The 23,578-nt window shown below is 39.9% G+C and overlaps 1 protein-coding gene across 14 annotated transcripts in view; it reads right to left on the bottom strand.

The window, feature by feature from the left end:
• Positions 1 to 23,578, bottom strand: part of FRY (FRY microtubule binding protein) — a 373,522-nt gene that overhangs the window by 261,862 nt on the left and 88,082 nt on the right. The window contains exon 1 of one of the 14 annotated variants that reach the window (XM_073341359.1): positions 22,178 to 23,057. The exons of 10 other annotated variants lie outside the window; for them this stretch is intronic. In XM_073341359.1, coding sequence (XP_073197460.1) covers positions 22,178 to 22,247 — 70 coding nt within the window. In that variant the 5' untranslated portion in view covers positions 22,248 to 23,057. Of the gene's footprint in view, positions 1 to 19,579; positions 19,598 to 22,177; positions 23,058 to 23,578 lie in introns of those variants that run through there. 3 more of the 14 variants (XM_073341333.1, XM_073341350.1, XM_073341378.1) reach the window with 3 other exon arrangements.

The following is a 23,578-nucleotide window of genomic DNA, read 5'->3' as shown; positions in this document are numbered from 1 at the left end:
GTAAGTCTTTGCAGTCAACTTTGAACTTAACTATCTTGAGTAATTTTGTATCTTCAAATTTTGCCACATCACTGTTCATCCCCTTTTCCAGATCATCTATTAATATGTTGAAGAGCTGTGGTCTCTGTACAGATCCTTGGGGACCCAGCTATTTACTACTCTCTATTATAAAAAGTAACCATTTATTTTTACTCTTTGTTTCCTATCTTTTAAGCAGTTACTGATCCATGAAAGGACGTTCCCTCTTATCCCATGACTGCTTACTTTGCTTAAGAGCCTTTTGTGAGGGACCTTGTCAAAGGCTTTCTGAAAGTCCAAGTACACTGCATCGACAGGACCACGCTTGTCCACATGCTTGTTGACCCCCTCAAAGAATTCTTATGGATCAGTAAAGCATAATTTCCCTTTACAAAAACCATCTTGACTCTTCCCCAACATATCATGTTCATCTATGTGTCTGATAGTTCTGTTTTTTACCACAGTTTCAACCAGTTTGCCTGGTACGAAGTCAGGATTACCAGTCTATGACTGCGAGGATCACCCCAGAGTCTCTTTTTAAAGAAATCAACATTACATTAGCTACCACCAGTCATCTGGTACATAGGCTGATTTAAGCAATAAGTTAAATTTGTAAATCAAAGGGGATTATCTCCTCCCTAAATCAGTGACTCAAAACATCAACTCAGTGAGGTTCTCTGTTTTCACCAAAAAGAAAAGGAGTACTTGTGGCACCTTAGAGACTAACCAATTTACGAAAGCTTATGCTCAAATAAATTGGTTAGTCTCTAAGGTGCCACAAGTACTCCTTTTCTTTTTGCGAATACAGACTAACACGGCTGTTACTCTGAAATCTGTTTTCACCAACCACTATATTCTAAGCAATCATTTTCTTCTCTTCTACATTTTCTGCACGATGTTCTGTAGGTCAAAGGCAGGGTAGTCTCCCCCAATATGGCCAATGAACAATGGTGTATGTCACAATTCCTGTTGCAGTGGTGTACTCAGTCTGGACAGCTCATAGCTGCTGCTTCTGTCAGCCTCTTCCCTGTTTCCCTTCAGGGAGTTGGTTCCAAGATTTTTCCCATCTGCTGGACCCTCTGCCAGTGAACTGGCTATTCCCTACGATCATATATCATCATTCCTCTTCTGATCCTGAGAATACAGCAAGACATCTTGTTGCACCCTTGTCCACCCCTCAGTGCTGAATATCTTTCTCTGTATAGCTCATCTAGCTGACTTTCTTCAATTGTTCATAATTCATTCTCCCCTGTTTGTCTTTTCACTATTTCTTTCCTAAAAAGACTACTGAGACTTTTCTCTGTGCTTTCCCCTTCTACGGTACTTGCTTTCACTACTGTTGGCATTTATGCAATTCACAGTAATAGATCCACAAATGCTGCCAGACTATGTGTCAAAGTTCAGGGCAGTGGCTTATGTATTTCCCTCTCATGGTCAAGCAAGGGCACACACTTTAAGGCTTACAGCTCCCCAGCTGTCACCTCTCTTGGGCAAAGACCCTGTGTCTCTCTCTCTCCTTCCTGACCTGGATATTTCCAAGTTGCAGAGTTCCCTGCCTATACTGTGCATTCCCCAGCATTCACAGACTGCCTGAACAGGTCTGCTTTGCTTTCTCCCCAGAGGCTAGAAACAGCATATATACCTACAGTTATAAGTTACCACATAGCCCTTTCTAAGCAAGCACATTTATTTTAAGGCGAAAGCATTACAGAAAAAAACTATTAAAACATTTCTAAAAATACCTGCACACATGCTAATAAGCTTACCTGAAATCATCCCCCAACTCTAGCAAGGACTTTGGTAGAATTCAGTCCTTCAAACCCCACGAAGGGGTTTTTCTCCAGTCACAAGTTCATAACAGCTTTTGCTCAAAACAAGATCACCCATGAATCTTTGAGTCACTCCTTTGTACAGTTTAGGTACCACCCCTCAGGACAAAGCTTCAAAAAACTGAGTTCTTAAATAACCAGGCAGGAGGACATTCGCATACAACTCCCCCAAAAGATTTCCTGGGAAGTGAACCTAGCTTTTTCTCGTAAGTTTGCTCTTGTCTGGCACATAGTTTCAGATAGTCCTTTGAAACTCATAACACTTCCCAGCTTTTGCACAGGTCATCTCTTCCACCCCCCACCCCAGCCCACTCTTATGAAATTTACATACAATTGCACAATAATACATGAACTTTGCATTTTTATTACAATGTACTCCAAAGCTACTTAAACTTTATTCTTTCAAGGAGACTGCAGGAAACTGCTATATCTGTCACAGTGCATAAGGGACGAGTAAAAAAAATTACAGCTTGTAGTCTACATGTGTCAACCCATTATACTTCCAATGCCAGCCTGGCATTAGAGTGTAACTAGGTCTGTCCTAATCCTGGGTCCCCTGTCTATTTCAACAGTTTAAATTTTGTATGGTTCTGATTCCATTTAAGGTCTGAATTTTCTTTTTAATAAAGGATGGAGATTTCCTAATAGAGGGGGAGATTTTTATTGCTTGTTGTATGGATTCAATTCTCTCTCTTTCGTTTTCCAAGGACATTCAAATCCTATTAGTAAGAGGTCTCTATATTGGTATGGACTACCTATGTATTGCAATTATATTCCACTCCTAAAACATTCGTAAGTAATTTGTGAATCAGGAGAAAAAATGTGGGAAAGTCGATATCTGATTTTATAAGTGCTAGTAACTAGACATCTGCCTTTCATTTGTACAATCTAGTTCAACCAATATGAAGCTGAAACTCCAAAACAAATCTGTCGTTCAAGTGAGAAAAAATGTAAGGAAGATAATTAATGAAGCACATGACTACTTTCATTGATTTATTTTACTGAACTTCATATTCATTAATCATTAGCAAATGCTTGGGGTACAACCTTTTATATTTTCTTAACTGACACCTTCAAAGAAAATTTATGCAATTTTAAGTGGATTACATTTAAACCAGATTATTCTGAAAAACACAGAATGTGTTCTTTAGCACACACAAATATCCTGAGCACTTCACAAGAAATGCATAGAAGATGGATCCTTGACTGAATCAGTTTATGGTATTGGGCCCTGTATGTGAAACTGGACCCATGGTGGCAGACTTCTACCCTGTGCTCATGCAGAGACCCAGTAAAATCAATGATACTCTGCACAGGTGCAAGGGTCCACAGCTGTAGATCTGACTGCAGGATCACTCAGGGCCTACAGACAACAAAGGATAAAACATACACCCAGAAGGGGGAGTTGTGAGAAAGTTCACAGTTTATGGAAATAGATTAAATAGCTCCTCTGCTTAGGCACATGTAGATGCTGGAGGTTCAAAATGTTATTCATTCATTTTTAATTGACATATAAACATGCTTATAGAATCACAGAAATGTAGAGCTGGATGGGACCTCAAGAGGTCATCTTGTCCATCCTCCATTAAGTATACCTAGACCATTCCTGAGAAGTGATGGTCTAATCTGTTCTTCACCTCCAATAACCTCCAATAACGGGGGTTCCACAGCCTCCCAAGGTAAGCTTTTACTAATATCTAAATGTCCCTTGCTGCAGATTTAGGGGACACAAAAAACAATTGACAATAACTCTCTTTATAACAACACTTAACATATTTAAAGACTGTTATTAGGTTCCCCCTCCCCCACCCCCATCTTTTTTTCTCAAGACTAAACATGCCCAGATTTTTTTAACCTTTCCTCATAGGTCTGGTTTTCTAAACCTTTTATCATTTTTGTTGCTTTCCTCCAGACTTTCTCCAGTTTGTCCACATCTTTCCTAAACTGGACACAATACTTCAACTGAAGCCTCACCAGTGCTGAATAGAGTGGGACAATTACCTCCAACGTTTTACATATGACATACTCCTTAAGACACCCCAGAATATAAGCGTTTTTTCACAGTTGACTCATATTTAATTTGAGATCTACTGTAACCCCACATCCTTTTCTGCAGTACTACATTCTAGACAGTTATTCCCCATTTTGTAGTTGTGCATTTGTTTTTTTCATCCTAAGTGTAGTAGTTTTCACTTTTCTTTACTGAAATCCATCTTGCTGATTTCAGACCAACTTTACATTTTATCAAGAGCCTTTTGTACTCTAATTTTGTCCTCCAAAGTGCTTGCAAATCCTCCCTGGTTGGTGTCATCCAAAATTTTAATAAGCATACTCTCCACTGCACTATCCAACTCATTAATGAAAATGGCGAATAGTACCAGACGCACTACTGACCCCCTGAGGGACTCAACTAGATATGTCCCCAACTTTGACAGTGAACCATTGAGTACTCTCTGAGTATGGTTTTTCAATGAGTTGTGCACCTACCTTTCAGTAATTTCACATAGTTTGCCTATGAGAATGTCATGCAGGACTGTGTCAAAAGCCTCACCAAAATCAAGATAAATCACATCTACTGTTTCCTCTCTATCCACTAGGCCAACAACCAAAGCGGATACACATTTTAAAAAATCGAGATTTTTAAAATTTAAATTAAATACAGGTTTATTTTTATAAAAGAAACCTATTTATAAATAAAAATTGAAATAACAACAACCTATGTTAAGGCCTAAGCTAACTATTATATATTAAAATAATTTAAATTAATTTTAAAAATATTAAGCAGTACATGTTTGCTGTGAAGCCTTAAAGAAAGGCAAACCACTGAACTGGTGGAAGTCACAGGACAAGCACTTGGAACCAGGATTTGTTGACGTGCTAAACCAGTTTTTCACAACAGTAGACTCTTATGCAGGTACAGAGCAAATATTTTCTTTATTTCAGTTTATTCAACTAGTTCAGCTCAATGACTAGCTCACTCACAGTTGAGAAACCAACTGGGATTTGCCAAAGCAGAAAAGCTTGTTTTTTTCTCTCCCAATCTCTGAATAAAAACCAGGTGTGAGAGGATGAGAGCTACCAGTTCTAAAATCTTCAAGGTCATGATGAACAGCAACAATCAGTTCAGTTCACTAATTACTGATAATATTTCTTTTGTCTAATAATTCAGTTAGTTTTAAATTCAAAACTTTTTAATGTATTTGATAAACTTTTTAAATGTATCCAGCACATAGAGATTTACTTAACTAATAAAAAATTAAAATCCTATTTTTGTGAATTTTAATTTATATCCAAATACAGCTTGACACAAATCATAAGTAAAAAATTAATCATATAGTAAATAAAAATGCATCATTCAACATTTTATAACATAATAAAACTGTAAACATTAAGATTCTGAATAAATGTGGGTTAAGCTATGTATTTGCTTAAATAAATATATATCAATACAGTATATCCTCCTGGTTAGCAAAAAGAAGTACCAATTTTGTGTAAAAGCTATATTTACTTGGAAATCAACATGATTTTTGGTTACCAACCAATGAGAATCAACCTTTCCTTAGGAAAACAACTAAAAGGTACAAATGCAAAACAAGATTAAATTCATTTATTTAAATCAAGGCTTCTTGTTTGCTAATTTAAATCATGATTAAAATTGGTGATTTAAACTGCTTTGATTTAAATCAATGCACCCTGCCAATAACCTGGTGAAAGAGGAAATTCGTTTGCTTTAGCATGATTTCTTCTTGACAAATCCACAGTGGGTATTGCTTATCACCTTATTTGCTTACAAACTGATTTTTTAAATAATTTGCCTCAGTATCTTTCCAGGTATCAAAATTAGGCTGACTATTCTATAATGCCTCTGGTGCCCTTCTCCAGATCTCTGGAACCTCACCCATCCTCCATGAGTTCTTGAAGATAATCGCTATCGATTCCAAGATTGCGTCAGACTCATATTATTATTTTTTAAAAGGTAAAAAAATTCCAGACATAAGGCAGAAAGTCATACACACTTTAAAGTTCAACTATACATTGCTTGCATTCTCATTAAGTTTCTAAACATGAAGATATTTTTCACTAAATGTATTTATAGTGCTACAGCGGAGAGAATGAAGCGCCTTAGTAATTTTGTGCTAAGTAGCCCGCACTATACTGTGTTTTCATCAAGGGGGGCAGTGTAAGTTTCTAACAAAGGAAAAAATATTGTGCCCTCTCACAGAGAGCTGTAACTAGAAGTTGAAGTAATGGCCTAACATGACCTAACATGAAAGGAGTAAGCATACAAAGAAATCCGCAACTGATCCTTCCTGAAAATGTTTTTATAAACTGTAAGGTTTTGTCTGGCTCATACTACAAATCAAAGATGGTATGTTCAATTTTGAACCCATTATTTTGGGAAAACAACAAAATGTTTTCTCCCTGAAATACTGTAACTTAATAGCTGTAGTTTGATTACACACAATGGGTGAGATTTTTAAAAAGCATTCAACATCAGCCTAACTCTGCTCCCACTGAAGTCAATTCTTAAATTCCCATTGACTGCAATGGAAGCAGATTTAGGTCAGTGATGGGCGCTTCTGAAAATCCAACCACTATCTATCTATATTAAGGCCTATATTGTCCATTTAGATTTCAGGAGGATGACAGGAAGTTGTGGACATTTGTTGGAGAGTTTACGGAAAGTTATAGTGATAATTTGAATCCATTGTGCATATTAAATTTAATATCATGCAATTTCATGCTGTTTTAATCAACAGCATGAGTCAGATACAGAACCTAAAAGCTTAGTCTCACTTCCCATGTTTTTGTTGATTTATGTCAACCTTAATGATAATTAAAGATAGTTTTCGGTATTTAATTAGTAGCATATAATCTCTTAATATACAGTTTCAGGCTTCTAGCAAAACATTCTAAATGTTGCTTCTATAAAATCATGTAGAAACCCGCATTCAACACAAAATATATCAACTTAAAATGCCTTTATTGACTCACATATTGTAAAAATGTAACATTGATAATAACAATTATTGCCCTAAGGGCCTTGTCAAATTGTGCATTCAGACTTTAAAAAGCATGATTTGTAAGTCTGACAGGCTTTGAGACATTTACAAATAATGTTAAAGGAAAGTTCAGCACATGGACTAGCTATGTAGCAAGATCGAAGAGCTCCAAAGCACGTGAACAACTTTATGCAAACTACATCACATAGGAAAGAAGAATCAACTGCTCCCCTCTTAGGGCATAATTCCACAAAATATTTGATTTAAATCAATTGGAGTTGAAGGTGCTCACCACCTTGTAGGATGAGACCCTTTTTGGTAACAAGAAAGTAACTTGTACATTTTTCTAATTATGGATCTCTAGGTGAGCTGGAAATAAAGGTATTAAAATTGGTGTTTACATTACATTTATTTATTTAGCTTTTAAATTAAAAGATCTATTTATATCATGATTATGTGACATCTTAACACATCTCCAACATGCCAGTGGTGAGGTGCTTCCACACTACTTCCTATATGAATACCATTCACCCTAAAACAAGAAAAAGTCCCTTACTTGTAATTCTTCTACATTAAGGGTATACAGTTCACATTACAGCTCTATGGATTTTGTGCTTTTGGCAAATTACAAGTTGGAATTTGCATAGATCTGCTTGGAGCTCTAAAATCACAGGATGCAGAGATGAATAAAAGATATATTGGGTCATCTAGTCCATCTTCCTTCCAGTACAGGACTGTTCCCTAGAACAGTTTTTAATGCATTCACCAGTTCAAGTTTTAAATGTTCCAAAAAACAGGGCTTCAATCATTCCACCTGAGAGACAATTCCACAGTCTAATAGATCTCCATGTCAAGAAACTTTTTCTGATATTCAGCCTAATTCTTCCTTCACAGAATGTTCTTAGTCGTTGTCCAGATTTCTAACTTCTGCATCCCTTCCTCTACCCCATCTTCACTGATGTTCACTTCTCCCAATTGGAGAATTATCTGCAAATATCATCAATGTCTTTCACTTTCTTCCAAATCACTAAAGATCCCGATGAAGATAAAGTCTAACATCCATCCCTGTAGTACCCCACTATTCTACCCATACTAATTTGATAAATTACCGTCAATAACTATACTTTATGTACAATCCCTGGTGTGAGTTTTCAATATAGTACTCATACAATTAATTATGAAAATATTGTAAAATACTCAAATTCTTGTGAAATACTCAAATGCTTTACTAAAATCCAAACATACACTCTGCTTTCTTCATCTGCTAATTTTAGAATTCTGTCAAAAAAAGCAATCCAGTTTGCTTGGCCTATCCCAACTTATGAGATCCCTGTGGCAGGGACTAGCCCTGTGTTATTAGCCTGTACAATGCCTAGTTCACTGGGGCCCTGATGTGTCTGTTATGCAGTACCAGTAGAAATAATAATTAATAGAAAAATAATAATCTGGTAAATTCCTTCTTTATGAATGCATGCTATTCCTTGTGGTCCCATTAACTCCGAGGGCCCAGGCTTTCAGAATTGCATATTGACAATCATGGTAATATTATGCACAACCGATCAATTTGATGCCTACCTAGCAGACCAACAGCCCACACAATTACCTTAGTAGCACATGCAAATTATGTGTAGGTCTTCCAAGAAGACAGATTTTAATACTCTCCATCATGTCACCTAAGAACAGTAACAGTAGGTTGTCACCCTCCATGTGAACAGTTCTAGATAGGGATGAGACATGCACTTTGCCAGGGGGCAGGGCCAGATTTAGGGGCAGGTGACCCAGGCGACTGAGGTGCCAGGCTTGGGGGGCACCGGGCTTGAGGTGCTGTTTTTGTTGTTAACAAGAAAAGGGAAAATTAAATGTCTGAAGTAAAATGTAATAAAAAATAAGGTATTCAAAAGTTTAACAAAGGCAAGGGGCAGGCAAAGACGGTCCTTGCCTGGGGCATCACTTGGTCTAGGGCCAGCCCTGCCAATGGGCTTCAGCAGAGGAATGGTGAGACTGAAATCTTCCATTTCAGGTTCTGGAGGAGAATGTGCTCTAGTGGGCATAAACCCCTTTGCCTGTTCCCCCAAAGCTTGAGTCTTTCTGCTCTGTCCCCTACAAGAAGTCCCTGTCCCAGTTCTGTCTCTTCCCCATCTCTTGCTCCCCAATCCAGTCCTGTTCTCCTTCCCTGACTGATTCTGCTCTCCACTCTACAGGCTTTTAATTCCAGTTCTAGTCTCTTTACTGAGCAAAATCCTAGTCTAACCCCTCCAGCCTCTCCAATGCAGCTCATCTTCCCCCAACTCCCAATCTCCTTGCCCAGCCATTGCTAGTTATCACCTCTACCTCATCTCTGAGTCCCCAGTCTCCTTGCCCAGCCAGCCTCAGTTCTCCTCTTCCTCGCTCCTCATCCAACCTTTGTCTCCTTCCCCCATCCCTGCTGGTTCCCAGTCTCAGACTCTCTCCCCCAGCTCCTCATCCGATCTTAGGCAGCCATCCCCCATTTCCTTCCTCCTAGCTCCTATTCTCCTTGTCCAGACAGTCCTGGTTTCCCCCTCCTCCTCCATGATTCCCAGTCCCCATCTCCTTACACAGCCAGTCCCCATTGTCCCACTTCATTCCTTGGCTCCTCGCTACTTCTCCATCTGACTCTGTATCCCAGTCTCTGCTGCCCACCCAGTTTTGCCATCCCAATCAATTCCCTGCACCCTCCCTAGGTCTGGCTCTAGTCCCCTCTGCATTGAAATCAGCCAGTTTCCTCCTCCATGCTGCCTGGGTCCAGCCAGGTGGGGGTTCTAACAGCACAGAAGAGAGCCTCCCTGCTTTCAGTTCCAGTGCCTGGTCCTGGCCCAGTCCATAGCTCCCCAGAGTTGCAATTGCAGGGAAAGTCCTGCTCAGGCCCAAGTTGCAACATATCCAGTGTAGGTGGGAACTTCAGGGAATTTAACTGCGAAGGACTAGAAAGTCTTTACTGAGCAAGTGCAAACTGTGATTTTTCAAAGGATAAGAAGCGAAAAAGCCATCCTCTGCCAAATTTCAAGTCCATGATGCAAAGCATGGGAGCACTAGAGCTTCTCAAAGAAATGGTCACCAGAATTTTTTAAGATGGGCGAAACAACACATTTCTTCCTAGCCTTGTTCTCAGAAACAGCTGAACTATTTTGGCTGAAAATTAAAACAAAAACAAAAAACAAACTGAGGCCGACAGCCAGCATGGAAAATTTCAACCCCAAAATTTTAGTTTGTCAAAATGAAAAGCCACTGAAAGCAGGATCTTAAAATTATATATATATGTGTGTATATACATTAATGAAATTCTTATGCTTCATCTTCTGTTCCATAACACCTCTACCTTCTGTCTCAATTGAACATATTAAAGGTTCGTCAGGAACAAACAGACTTAGCTTTAATTCACCCAAACCCTAACAACTCTTGTACTTCAAATGTGAGACTGACAGACCTTATGATCCGAAAGTTACTGTTCCTGATCAACAATTCATCTAGGTAGAAATATGTACATTGCTATGCCGAATGGCCTTTCAGTATGACCCAGGCCCTTCATTTTTAATTTTTACCGAAAATGTCCTGCGTTTTATAGACGCTATTATTACTTTTTTACAGATTTTCACCTGAATTTTGTACCACTCAGGTACAGAAAATACATATTACATTACGAAAATCCAATAGATGTGTTTATGTTAATAATAAATTAGTCCAAATGTAATGGTGAGGTTGTCTGTTAAACTAAGGCAGTGTCGTGGAAGACACACACACACACGAACGTGCATATGTGTACGTCGATGCTTAAGCCCTAAAGTGCCAAACTTTAGAGAGACACCTGTCAGGGGTGGTTAGATAACACTTAGTCCTGCCATGAGTGAAGGGGACTGGCCTAGATGACTTCTCGAGGTCCCTTCCCATCCTACAATTCTATGAACTTCCCTGACCTGGCTCCCAGCTCTGGAAGGAGAAAGAGTGGCTCAGTACCCTGTCCGGCCCAGGTAACCAAGCCACCATCTCTCCTTCTGGAGAGGGCACAGAAGCAGAAGAAGTGGAGGAGGAAGCTTGAGGAAATGGCGCCATTGCATCCGCTACCTCTTCCATTTCTGGGTCCATTTTTCTCTATTTGTTGCTTTCTTCTGTCCTCTCTTCTCCCAATATCAACCCAGAAAACTGGGAAGTTAATTTTTTGCCTCAATTTACACCTGTTTTTTTTATTTTTGTAACAAACACAGATAAATTCATGGGAAATTTCAGAGAAATAAGGTGGGTGAAGTAATATCACGGAGGTCCAATAAAAGATATGACCTCACCCTCCTTATCTCTCTAATATCCTGGGACCAACATGCCACAACAACACTGCATACAACAAAACAAAAAACAAAAATAAAAGGCCCTGGACATGATTAATAAAACAAAAATCAAAATAAAATGATCTCTACCTCTAAGACCAAGACAGGAATAGAATGTGGTGGGATTATTTGTTATAAGTATATGCATTCAAAGAACAAGAATTATAATTAAATATTTTCTCTTCTCCAAAGGTATCAGTTATAACACATTTTCACACTATGGAAAGTAAAATGCTCCAGGGATATCTTCGGGAAAATTGCTAACTAATACCAATTAACCATCTTGTTATAAATAATAACCAGTAGAAGCATGATTCATAAAGCGTCAGTTGGCTACAGTCAATATGGAGGAAAGATGGTTCCTGTGGCTAAGGCATAAAACAGGCTTCTATTCCCATCTCAGCCACAGACTTCTTGTGTGACCCCATGTACATCAGTAACTTCTCTGTCCTAGTTTGCCCATCTATAATAACAATCCTATGAAGATAACACTTCCTTCTTTTGTAAGCATGTTATGATGCTTAGTGAAGAAACGTCTGGAAAGCATTCAGTCAGAAAACACTTGAGAAGAATTATTTTACTGGCTATAGGTGAACCAGAACAAGAACTTGGCACCATTTTTAAATATAAAGATATCTCTGGATACAACCTCCAGAGATACAACAAAACATATGAGCGGGATCCTAAAAAACCAGAACCTAGAAGACAGGAAAGTTGAGCTACTTCCAACCCAGAAAGAAATTCTGCAGAACAGACAGACCAAGCTGGAGCTGTGTTCTGATTCTGAAGAAAAGCAATAGTGCCTTATGAACATATGTAGAGAACCTTACATGTCTACTTTGCAAGTTTCTTAAACATGGTTCTATTCAATCAAGGGAATTAGTTTCAAAAGAAAAAAAATCTGGATGGACATTCTTACAGGTTTAATTTGTTCCACATAAAAGTTTAGGCTCTTTTTTATATCAAGCTCATGGATAAAGCACTATGTTTGGATGGATGGCTATGAGATAATGAGAAAAATATTAGTAGAATGATGACTTAATTGAAGTGAAACTCCCAGAATACAGTATTTTTGGCAGGAATCTAGGATATGTCAAGTTCCTCTTATGTACTTATTTATTGAATGCACAATAATCCAACAAAGCATCAAAGTCTCACTGCGAGGCAACTTTACTAATTTATAATAATAAATAATAATAAAATTACAAGTAAATTACATTAGCAATTCCACAATCATAAATTTTAATCAAGCAGTATCATATTCTCCTTTCTTGGCAAGTAAGTAGAAATCAGGACTGTTTTGTGGGATTAAGTCTCAAGTCACAACTCAACAACTCTCCAGTACAGAAGACAAGACTTTGCCCCTTGACTGTAAATTAGGATTTATTTTAAGATGAGCTTCCTAGACTAGGGATCAAATACCTTTTTGCATGGGCTTCTTATCAGCGTCCACAGAGATCAATGGAGTGTCTAGTGAGTCCTGTGATATACCTGCAAAATCTACACAATGGATTTCAGGAAAGTCTTCACACTAGCCTCCTGCAGTACAGTCCAAAATCTGTCTCCTGGGAAGACAGAGATGTGACCTTGCTGGCAAAGACACTGCAGCATCACCCCAGAATATGTCAAAAAGGCCTGGAGCAGACAACAATGAACCCCTTAGCAGTCCCTCTGACACCAAATGCATCAACATCACTGACCTCTGGGCACAAGCATAAGTAGTGCTCGCACACGCTGTTTATTCATGGAGTTCTAAGCAGCCCCAGTGCCAGGACATCTATGTAGTCATTGTTAAGTGGGTGAGAGCAGTCATGCAGCCAATATTGGTCCAGCCATGCTGTCATAACCCATCGGCTTTACCTTTCAGTAAGTGAACCAGAAGGTCTGGTGTCAACAGAAGACCCTAGTAGTTCTGGCGTTTAAGGCATATATACATTTAAAGCATATAAGGAAAAGAAAGATGACCCACCAACAGTGCATGCCTCAACACAAGCTTTGAGGAAGGCTCCAATGCTTCAACTCTTAAGTGAAGAACCATGAGGGTACCGCATCATGACTTTGACTGCAACAAGATGTCACTTCATCTTGGCACAATGAGGATTGCTCCATGGATGTCATTGCATCACCTTTGGGCCTGTTAGGCTAGACCTGCATTGATCCACAATTATTCAATGCTGGGATTTTTAATCTTCCCTGGGTACTACCCTATACTCAGCTTATCTTGAGGGCTCCTTCCTTTAATGATGGACTTGCACCTGGAAACACAGGGAAGCTGAGTAATGACATAAAAAACCCATCCAGGGCTCTGACACCTTGAGGTTAGAGCACATCACATACCATGTTATGATCCTCCTCAAAGCAGTACAAGTACTAGCCATTTCTGCACTTAACACTGTTGTGCTGTTTCTCCACATATGCATTTACAAAACAACCCACATGGGACAAAAAAGACAACCCCCTCCTCCTCCCCTCCGAAACGGTAAAATAAGAACCCCCAACCAGTAGTGAAAGTTATTTTAAAAACAGATAGGACACAGTGTGCCACTGATGCTTAGTACATCAAAGCCACCCTAACCAACGCTGGTCTTCAAAATAACTTTACATTACATTTCTTTTTCCTTTTTTAAAAATACAGCACTCTAGTGCAGTGTGATTCCCCTCAGGGCATACTCTCACTAGAGCAAGCCTCCTCAGCTCCAGTGCTTCCTGGATCTGGCCTCAGAGAGCATTCAGAACCCCTTTTGACACCATGAGTTGCCCACATAAGTGCCCCTGGATGGGACACCTAGACAAGCCTTACCCAACCCCCAAAGCAGCCCTGCACCCCACATCCACAGTCAGCAGTGACTCTCACCCAGCTTGGAAAATAGAAGTGGTTATTAGTTGTCGGGAACACAGCATAGAACAGATCTTGTTGCAGAGAAATAAGGAACATTCACCAAAGTCCATCTTGGAGGGGGGAAATCCAGAGCCTAGAGCTCTGTCCCCGAGTCCCAAAGCAGGAGACTGACCAGCTCTCAGCTGCCCAGCCTTGGTCACAACCTGCTGTCCCACCTCCTTCCTTTGTCTCTTTTCCAAGCAAATAGGTCACCTGACCTGTACCTCGCACTTTGTTTTCTAGTACCTCCAGCTGATTCTTGAAGAGGATGGACCCTAGACATCAACTTCCAGGATACAGAGTGTCAGCCATTGTCTGTGCCCAGGTAGCCAGACATCAGTCACACCTGCCCTCTTGGGGTCTCTGCAATGACCACACACCCTTGTCCCCCCACCTAGATACTTGAGTAACACATAGGGGAAACTGAGGCATGCACACAGTATTCAGACAAAACACTAAGAACTTTCCCACTTTGTCACATATACATAGACCTTTCACTTCTACATATCACAAAATGTAGCACCAAAAATGATTAAAATTCAACTTTGAACAAGTAAAGCCTCGGTCTGAATTTAAATTAATTGCATGTATAGAGATAAGGCTCCAACATTCAAAGGCAGAGAATTCCAAAGTCTTATTGCCTTGAAAGCAAGTATCATTATTCCTAAAGATGTGACCTTTATGATGAAACAACTGTGCTTGCTGAAGCAATTCTATGAAAAGGAGCAGAAGGAAAGTCAGGATATGCTTCTACGGGCACAAAGCTCTAAAGATTTAGAGCAGGTTGTACAGCGGAGCCAAGAGGCCAGTGAAGAAGCTTGGCAACATGTGACCTCCAGAAGAAGAAGGGGGAATGTCCGGGTTCCAGCAACGCAGACACAGGTAACTAACCGCTTTCATGTTCTCTCCACAGGTACCATTGCGGAGAGTGGACCAGATGATACGTCTGGGGGGAGAAAGCAGAATGAGACTCCGCTGGTTGGAAGGCATGAGATGCGCTGTCCTGAGGTTGGGGGTTCCACGACCACCACTCCCAAGAGAAGGAGGCGGTTGGTGGTGGTCGGGGACTCTCTCCTCCGGGGGACTGAGTCATCTATCTGCCGCCCTGACCGGGAAAACGAGAAGTCTGCTGCTTGCCAGGGGCTAAGATCCGCGATGTGACGGAGAGACTGCCGAGACTCATCAAGCCCTCAGATCGCTACCCCTTCCTGCTTCTCCACGTGGGCACCAATGATACTGCCAAGAATGACCTTGAGCGGATCACTGCGGACTACGTGGCTCTGGGAAGAAGGATAAAGGAGTTAGAGGCACAAGTGGTGTTCTCATCCATCCTCCCCGTGGAAGGAAAAGGCCTGGGTAGGGACCGTCGAATCGTGGAAGTCAACGAATGGCTACGCAGGTGGTGTCGGAGAGAAGACTTTGGATTCTTTGACCATGGGATGGTGTTCCATGAAGGAGGAGTGCTGGGCAGAGATGGGCTCCACCTTACAAAGAGAGGGAAGAGCATCTTTGCAAGCAGGCTGGTTAACCTAGTGAGGAGGGCTTTAAACTAGGTTCACCGGGGGAAGGAGACCAAAGCCCTGAGGTAAGTGGGAAAGCGGGATACCGGGAGGAAGCACAGGCAGGAACGTCTGTGAGGGGAGGGCTCCTGCCTCATACTGAGAATGAGGGGCGATCAGCAGGTTATCTCAAGTGCTTATATACGAATGCACAAAGCCTTGGAAACAAGCAGGGAGAACTGGAGGTCCTGGTGATGTGAAGGAATTATGACGTGATTGGAATAACAGAGACTTGGTGGGATAACTCACATGACTGGAGTACTATCGTGGATGGTTATAAACTGTTCAGGAAGGACAGGCAGGGCAGAAAAGGTGGGGGAGTAGCACTGTATGTAAGGGAGCAGTATGACTGCTCAGAGCTCCGGTACGAAACTGCAGAAAAACCTGAGTGTCTCTGGATTAAGTTTAGAAGTGTGAGCAACAAGAGTGATGTAGTGGTGGGAGTCTGCTATAGACCACCGGACCAGGGGGATGAGGTAGATGAGGCTTTCTTCCAAGAACTCACAGAAGCTACTAGATCACACGCCCTGGTTCTCATGGGTGACTTCAATTTTCCTGATATCTGCTAGGAGAGCAATACAGCGGTGCATAGACAATCCAGGAAGTTTTTGGAAAACGTAGGGGACAATTTCCTGGTGCAAGTGCTAGAGGAGCCAACTGGGGGGGAGCTTTTCTTGACCTGCTGCTCACAAACCGGGAAGAATTAGTGGGGGAAGCAAAAGTGGATGGGAATCTGGGAGTCAGTGACCATGAGTTGGTTGAGTTCAGGATCCTGACACAGGGAAGAAAGGTAAGCAGCAGGATATGGACCCTGGACTTCAGGAAAGCAGTCTTCGACTCCCTCAGGGAACAGATGGGTAGGATTCCCTGGGGGACTAACATGAAGGGGAAAGGAGTCCAGGAGAGCTGGCTGTATTTCAAGGAATCCCTGTTGAGGTTACAGGGACAAACCATCCCGATGTGGCGAAAGAATAGTAAATATGGCAGGCGACCAGCTTGGCTTAACGGTGAAATCCTAGTGGATCTTAAACATAAAAAAGAAGTTTACAAGAAGTGGAAGGTTGGATATATGACCAGGGAAGAGTATAAAAATACTGCTCGGGCATGTAAGAATGAAATCAGGAGAGCCAAATCGCACCTGGAGCTGCAGCTAGCAAGAGATGTCAAGAGTAACAAGAAGGGTTTCTTCAGGTATGTTGGCAACAAGAAGAAAGCCAAGGAAAGTGTGGGCCCCTTACTGAATGAGGGAGGCAACCTAGTGACAGAGGATGTGGAAAAAGCTAATGTACTCAATGCTTTTTTTGCCTCTGTCTTCACTAACAAGGTCAGCTCCCAGACTGCTGCGCTGGACATCATGCATGGGGAGTAGATGGCCAGCCCTCTGTGGAGAAAGAGGTGGTTAGGGACTATTTAGAAAAGCTGGATGTGCACAAGTCCATGGGGCCGGAAGAGTTGCATCCGAGAGTGCTAAAGGAATTGGCGGCTGTGATTGCAGAGCCATTGGCCATTATCTTTGAAAACTCGTGGTGAACAGGGGAAGTCCCAGATGACTGGAAAAAGGCTAATGTAGTGCCAATCTTTAAAAAAGGGAAGAAGGAGGATCCTGGGAACTATAGGCCAGTCAGCCTCACTTCAGTCCCTGGAAAAATCATGGAGCAGGTCCTCAAAGAATCAATCCTGAAGCACTTACATGAGAGGAAAGTGATCAGGAACAGTCAGTATGGATTCATCAAGGGAAGGTCATGCCTGACTAATCTAATTGCCTTCTATGATGAGATTACTGGTTCTGTGGATGAAGGGAAAGCAGTGGATGTATTGTTTCTTGACTTTAGCAAAGCTTTTGACACGGTCTCCCACAGTATTCTTGTCAGCAAGTTAAAGAAGTATGGGCTGGATGAATGCACTATAAGGTGGGTAGAAAGTTGGCTAGATTGTCGGGCTCAACGGGTAGTGATCAATGGCTCCATGTCTAGTTGGCAGCCGGTGTCAAGTGGAGTGCCCCAGGGGTCGGTCCTGGGGCCGGTTTTGTTCAATATCTTCATAAATGATCTGGAGGATGGTGTGGATTGCACTCTCAGCAAATTTGCGGATGATACTAAACTAGGAGGAGTGGTAGATACGCTGGAGGGCAGGGATAGGATACAGAGGGACCTAGACAAATTGGAGGATTGGGCCAAAAGAAATCTGATGAGGTTCAATAAGGATAAGTGCAGGGTCCTGCACTTAGGACGGAAGAACCCAATGCACTGCTGCAGACTAGGGACTGAATGGCTAGGCAGCAGTTCTGCAGAAAACGACCTAGGGGTGACAGTGGACGAGAAGCTGGATATGAGTCAGCAGTGTGCACTTGTTGCCAAGAAGGCCAATTGCATTTTGGGATGTATAAGTAGGGGCATAGCGAGCAGATCGAGGGACGTGATCGTCCCCCTCTATTCGACATTGGTGAGGCCTCATCTGGAGTACTGTGTCCAGTTTTGGGCCGCACACTACAAGAAGGATGTGGATAAATTGGAGAGAGTCCAGCGAAGGGCCACAAAAATGATTAGGGGTCTGGAACACATGACTTATGAGGAGAGGCTGAGGGAACTGGGATTGTTTAGTCTGCAGAAGAGAAGAATGAGGGGGGATTTGATAGCTGCTTTCAACTACCTGAGAGGTGGTTCCAGAGAGGATGGTTCTAGACTATTCTCAGTGGTAGAAGAGGACAGGACAAGGAGTAATGGTCTCAAGTTGCAGTGGGGGAGGTTTAGGTTGGATATTAGGAAAAACGTTTTTACTGGGAGGGTGGTGAAACACTGGAATGCGTTACCTAGGGAGATGGTAGAATCTCTTTCCTTAGAAGTTTTTAAGGTCAGGCTTGACAAAGCCCTGGTTGGGATGATTTAATTGGGGATTGGTCCTGCTTTGAGCAGGGGGTTGGACTAGATGACCTCCTGAGGTCCCTTCCAACCCTGATATTCTATGATTCTATGAACCAAAATGTTAGCTATGCAAAATGTGTCCCATCTATCATTTTATAATTCATAAAAGCCATCTTAAAATCTATATTGAGGAAAATGAAATCATTGCAAAACAATCTGTAGCAGCTCACATAATATTTGAATTGTAGCGAGAGGAAGGAAGCCATCTACCTGCATCATTCTGAATCTCCTACAGAGTAGGAAAGGAAGAAAACACTGAACTGGTAGTCTAATATAGAAAGTACAAAAATATGAATTTGTGTTTGGATATTTAATAGTGTACACTTCCTGTAGACTATAAAAAGATCCCTTATCTACAGATTTTTTTTATTCTGAAAAGATGAGAAGTTAAGCATAAATCCAAGATGTAACAACCATTTAGAAAGCAAATATTCTACTGACAGACCAGCCTAAAATACTGAACCTTCTTGTTACATATATTCTTTGCATTAATTTAAATAATTTCTTTAAAAATACAGGGTTTGGGACACGACCACAAAATAAATCTACAAACGATATTCTGATGCCCTTGCTCACATTTAGTATTTTAGTCCAGGAGTAGTCCCACTTATTTCAGTGCAACTACTCTTGGAGTAAGGTACTATTCAACATGAGTAAGGGTATGAGTATCTGGGCCTTGGTATTTTATTAACATAATTTCTAAAATAATAATATGTACTGCGTTTATGATCTACGGCTGTTCCTATATGTGAAAAGTGGCAAATGGAAGCACTGTCAATCTGGCAAGTTATAGGAATATTTGCCAGCTTTGTTTGAAATTCAGTCTTTCATTAACATATTTAGGGCAAAATTCTGCCTTTGATCCTTTCAGCCACATATGGGGGAATGCAAAGGAGCCATACCACTGAATGCACTTTTTTGCTGCTCCAAAAAGCAGCCATGTTTACCCATCTACAACATGCTATTGCCAAGCTGAGCCTAAATATTATGAGTGCATAAAAACACCTAAAATAAATATAAGCTGGTTCCCTCACCTGACCACGGTGAGCCAGTGAGCATGACAGATGGGCCCCTCAGCAAGCACTCTGGAATGCCAGGTAGAAATCCTACCTTGCCGCTTCATGAAACTGTAAAGTAGTATTGCATTTCAGAAGACCTTAGATAGCAAAGTTGGACACTAACACCATACCATGCAACAGAATGGGTAATTGTGCACTAAACAGTCCATTAAGAAAAAGTTCATGCTCTGTATAAACCTTAATACGCTTCAGCAGGAATGACTGGTCTCGTTAGACTAATAAACCTTAAGAAAGACAACCAATATTTATGTTTGCTGTTTCTATTAAATGCCAGTTTACGGAAACTTTTATTAATAGGACCTTTACTACCACTACCATTTTGGTAAATTACAAAGCAGAGCCTTTATGTTTTTTTTCTTTTAAAATAGTATTTTCAGAAGTATTTCTTTTGGGCAAACACATTAGCATAACTAACAGCTTGATTCTGTGCTCACCTATGCAGACACACATCACCTCTTATTTTGAAAAACACGTTCCTGTGCATGAATATGGAACCTTAGCAGTAAGTTTTCAAGCAAGGGGGTGTTCCACCCACCACATAACAGAGTTTAATAGAGCCCCAAATCTTTTGAACTCCACAAAATTCTCTGATCAAATAGTTTATTGTTCAACCACAGAAAATATGTACAATTTCATAAACAGCCTTTCAGACTGCAGGTAGATAGTCCGACAACAACTTTAAATAAAATTGGATTAACTGACTGGATTTCCTCAATGTTTAATCCAAGTACAGTAGAGAACACCACATTTATCTGTGAAGGAATGGCAGAAAAAGTGATACTTCATATATCAATTTCATTTTTCTAAAACAGAGAAAAATGCAGAATTTCATTTAAGGACTTCTAATTTCAGTTTAGGAATGCATTAGTTATTTCAAAATATTTTCCTAGGAAAAAAATCTGTGGTATCAGCAATTTAGAAATTAAAAAAAATTATATCCGTCTTCATAATATTGTAACAGTGCTATGTTCTTACCTCTTATGATTAAAAAATGTAAGGGCTAGTATCACCTGGCCTTTATTATTAATATAATTAAAAAAAGAAACAGGATCCATTTATGACAATTTCCCTACCCTCAAAATGATTTATTTTTCTTTATTTTCGTAACACTGACTGTAATTAGTTATGACACCCATTGTTACAACACATACTTTTGTTTCCTTTAAACAATTAATAGTTCAAAAGCAAAATAATACTAAATTCATCATCTAAGTCTTATGTCATAGATTCTAAACGTAATGAATGTGTGCAAAATGGTTTAGGATTATAGCAAATCAAGAAATACTGTTTAGGTAACAGTATTATTCCCTAGTGGTTTCACACTTGTGGGAGAAAAACTGATTCAGACAAGCCCGATGGTTGAAATTGACCTGGAAAAAACATGGTTTCTATGGTTATCATTTAGAAGTGGATATCCTAGTGTAACACATATTTAGGGTTTTTTTACATTTCTTAACTGGTTATCAGATGTATGTCAGTCACTAACAATGTCTGCAGAGGTATAATTTTATATACTATAGTATCTAACACACCATTTTATTCAGGAGCTGTTTAATTATAGATATTGGGATGATGGTTACGTATGCAGTAATGAATCCAAATTGGATTTTTCCAGAGAGACTGTATTCTATATTTTTTAAACTGTTAATGTATTGAGTGTGCCACTACTAACAGTAGCTAATGCGAAAAGAGAATACAACATATATATATATTTTAAATAAAAATTAAATCTGTATCAGAAGTAAGAATCTAGAGGCCTAATTCTAATGTGACTATATTTACAACCATTGCCTCTACTTTGAGATCTTATACATCATAATACATTATTATATTACAATGCATTCCTGAAAACTAAGACTGATTGATATACACAGTGATAAATTATTAGCATTATGAATAGAGAAATAATTAAAGAAGACTATAATCTCATTTGTTTACATTGTATAAAGCTTCAAGTTTGGGTTAGATATACACCCTGATACATTTTTGATACTAATGTTTCAAACGAATCTGAATTTAAAGCATAAAGGAAGGGGGCGGGGGGAGAAACAAACCTGTAAGTACCTAATTGATTTTTTTTTCTGGCTTTTACAATATTACAGTGATGACTTGCAGATCTGGAACATAAGCAGTCCATTTTTTGTTCACATGATACAAGGCTAAAACAAATACAAAATACTTCAGAACAATGCCACACCCCACTGATTAAATAGCACTTAAAATATTTAGATAAAGCCTGAACAAATCAAACAAACATCTAGGCAGGAAATTCTGTTTTAATGCACTACCACTGTGCTATTTCAGAGAGCCTGAAAGCAGCCTAACTTGAGAGTTCAATCAAGAAAAACCTAGTATAATCTCATTGCCATATTTGCAGTTAATGAAAGCTATTTAAATCTGTGACATTTTTGTTTTTATAGAAGAAGGAATCAAAAATTATTTGTTTCACTAATAACACAAACATACAGTAAATTTAAGATTTTATTATTTAGGTTATCCTTACTATTTACCAATCAATGTACAATATTAAAATATTACTCTTCTGCTACTCACTATTGCTCCAGGATTTCAGTAAATATTTGATACTGATTTCAAAGAAGCCTGAATCCTGCTGGCTAGCCATGTCTGCTGCATACAAAGAGGCTTCTATAATTCTGAGCAGTTGAAGTGGCAGGTACTAGTATGTAGATGTAACTGTCACCAGTTAGTGATGTAAACGAGGGGTCAGAAGAGGAAATGAAGTCTCTGCAGATCAACTTCTTCCGTGGTAGGTAAGCCCACATTTAATACAACAATAACAACAACAACACACCATGAGATGCTTGTCCTCTGCTCCTCCTTCAGGGCTGGTACTTAGCTTTATTTGCTGTATTTTTTTTCACCCTGCAGACATTCAGTAGGAGCTTTCATGTACTCCATTCCACAATGAATCAGATTTTTGCACCTTTTCCATAGGCTCCGTTTAATACATATACTGTACCAAAGCAGCTGTTGTATAAACAGTTAGAATGTCTCCTTGAAGGGTTTTTGAGCTGGCCTTTAATAGCGTGCAATCTGCCTGTCTGAAGGCTTTTTCCATTAGAGACTGATAGACTGATCGTATGCACCTCCTCCGGCAAGCAAACAGAGTATCAACTTGAAGCCCTACTGAGAATGTCTCTTCTGCAGCTTAAGGAATTTCACAGGTTTTGTTATTCTTTTCTTTTTTAGAAAAACCTCTAATGGTCTGGTCAGCTGCTTCCCTTCAGTCTGTTTCCAAGAACAACACACTGTATTAGACACAACTGCATCATGCTGCGGTAAAGCAAAGCTGCACCCTTCTATCTGATTGCAGTGACGTTTTAAAAAAGCCCATCAGTCAGCCCAGTTGCAGAAGGGAAGCACTTGCAGAGCATCAACAACCAGACATTTAAATGGCTGTTTGTTCTCGTCTTTCGCAGCTAAAGAAGAATCTCAGTTTGATGTCATTTTTGTCTTGAGTTAGACTTTTATAAGATAAGAGACAGCAAGCTGAATTAATATTGGAAAATAAACCAGGAGCTAGTTGCTTATTTCACCCTCTGCATATTCTATACTAAGTTTGATTACTAGCTACAATTTACCTATTTCTTAAAATTTTCTAATAATCACAATACATCAGTATGCACAATTTGCTAATAATGAAGTATCAGTTTTCCAGTGGCTTTTTGCTTCCTGAGTTCTTGGTATCATATTTCCTGATTTCAGTTTGCGTAGTTTTACATTATTTCTTCTCTCACCTAGTGGAATAAATAGTGTACTGTCCTATAATGTTTAAACAGACATATAGCATCTCTGTAGTGGATTCATTCAACAACACTGTGAACTGTTGGATTTTCAGAAACTTGGTTCAAGTGTACAGAAAATTTTATCTTCAGATTTAAATTCCTATTGCTATGCATTTTATCAGATTGTTTTCTTCTGAAAAATGCATAA

Source organism: Lepidochelys kempii, chromosome 1, assembly GCF_965140265.1.
Source record: "Lepidochelys kempii isolate rLepKem1 chromosome 1, rLepKem1.hap2, whole genome shotgun sequence".
Lineage (NCBI taxonomy): Eukaryota > Metazoa > Chordata > Testudines > Cheloniidae > Lepidochelys > Lepidochelys kempii.
The sequence above is the reverse complement of the archived record's forward strand: the minus strand, read 5'-3'. Positions and strand labels throughout refer to the sequence as shown.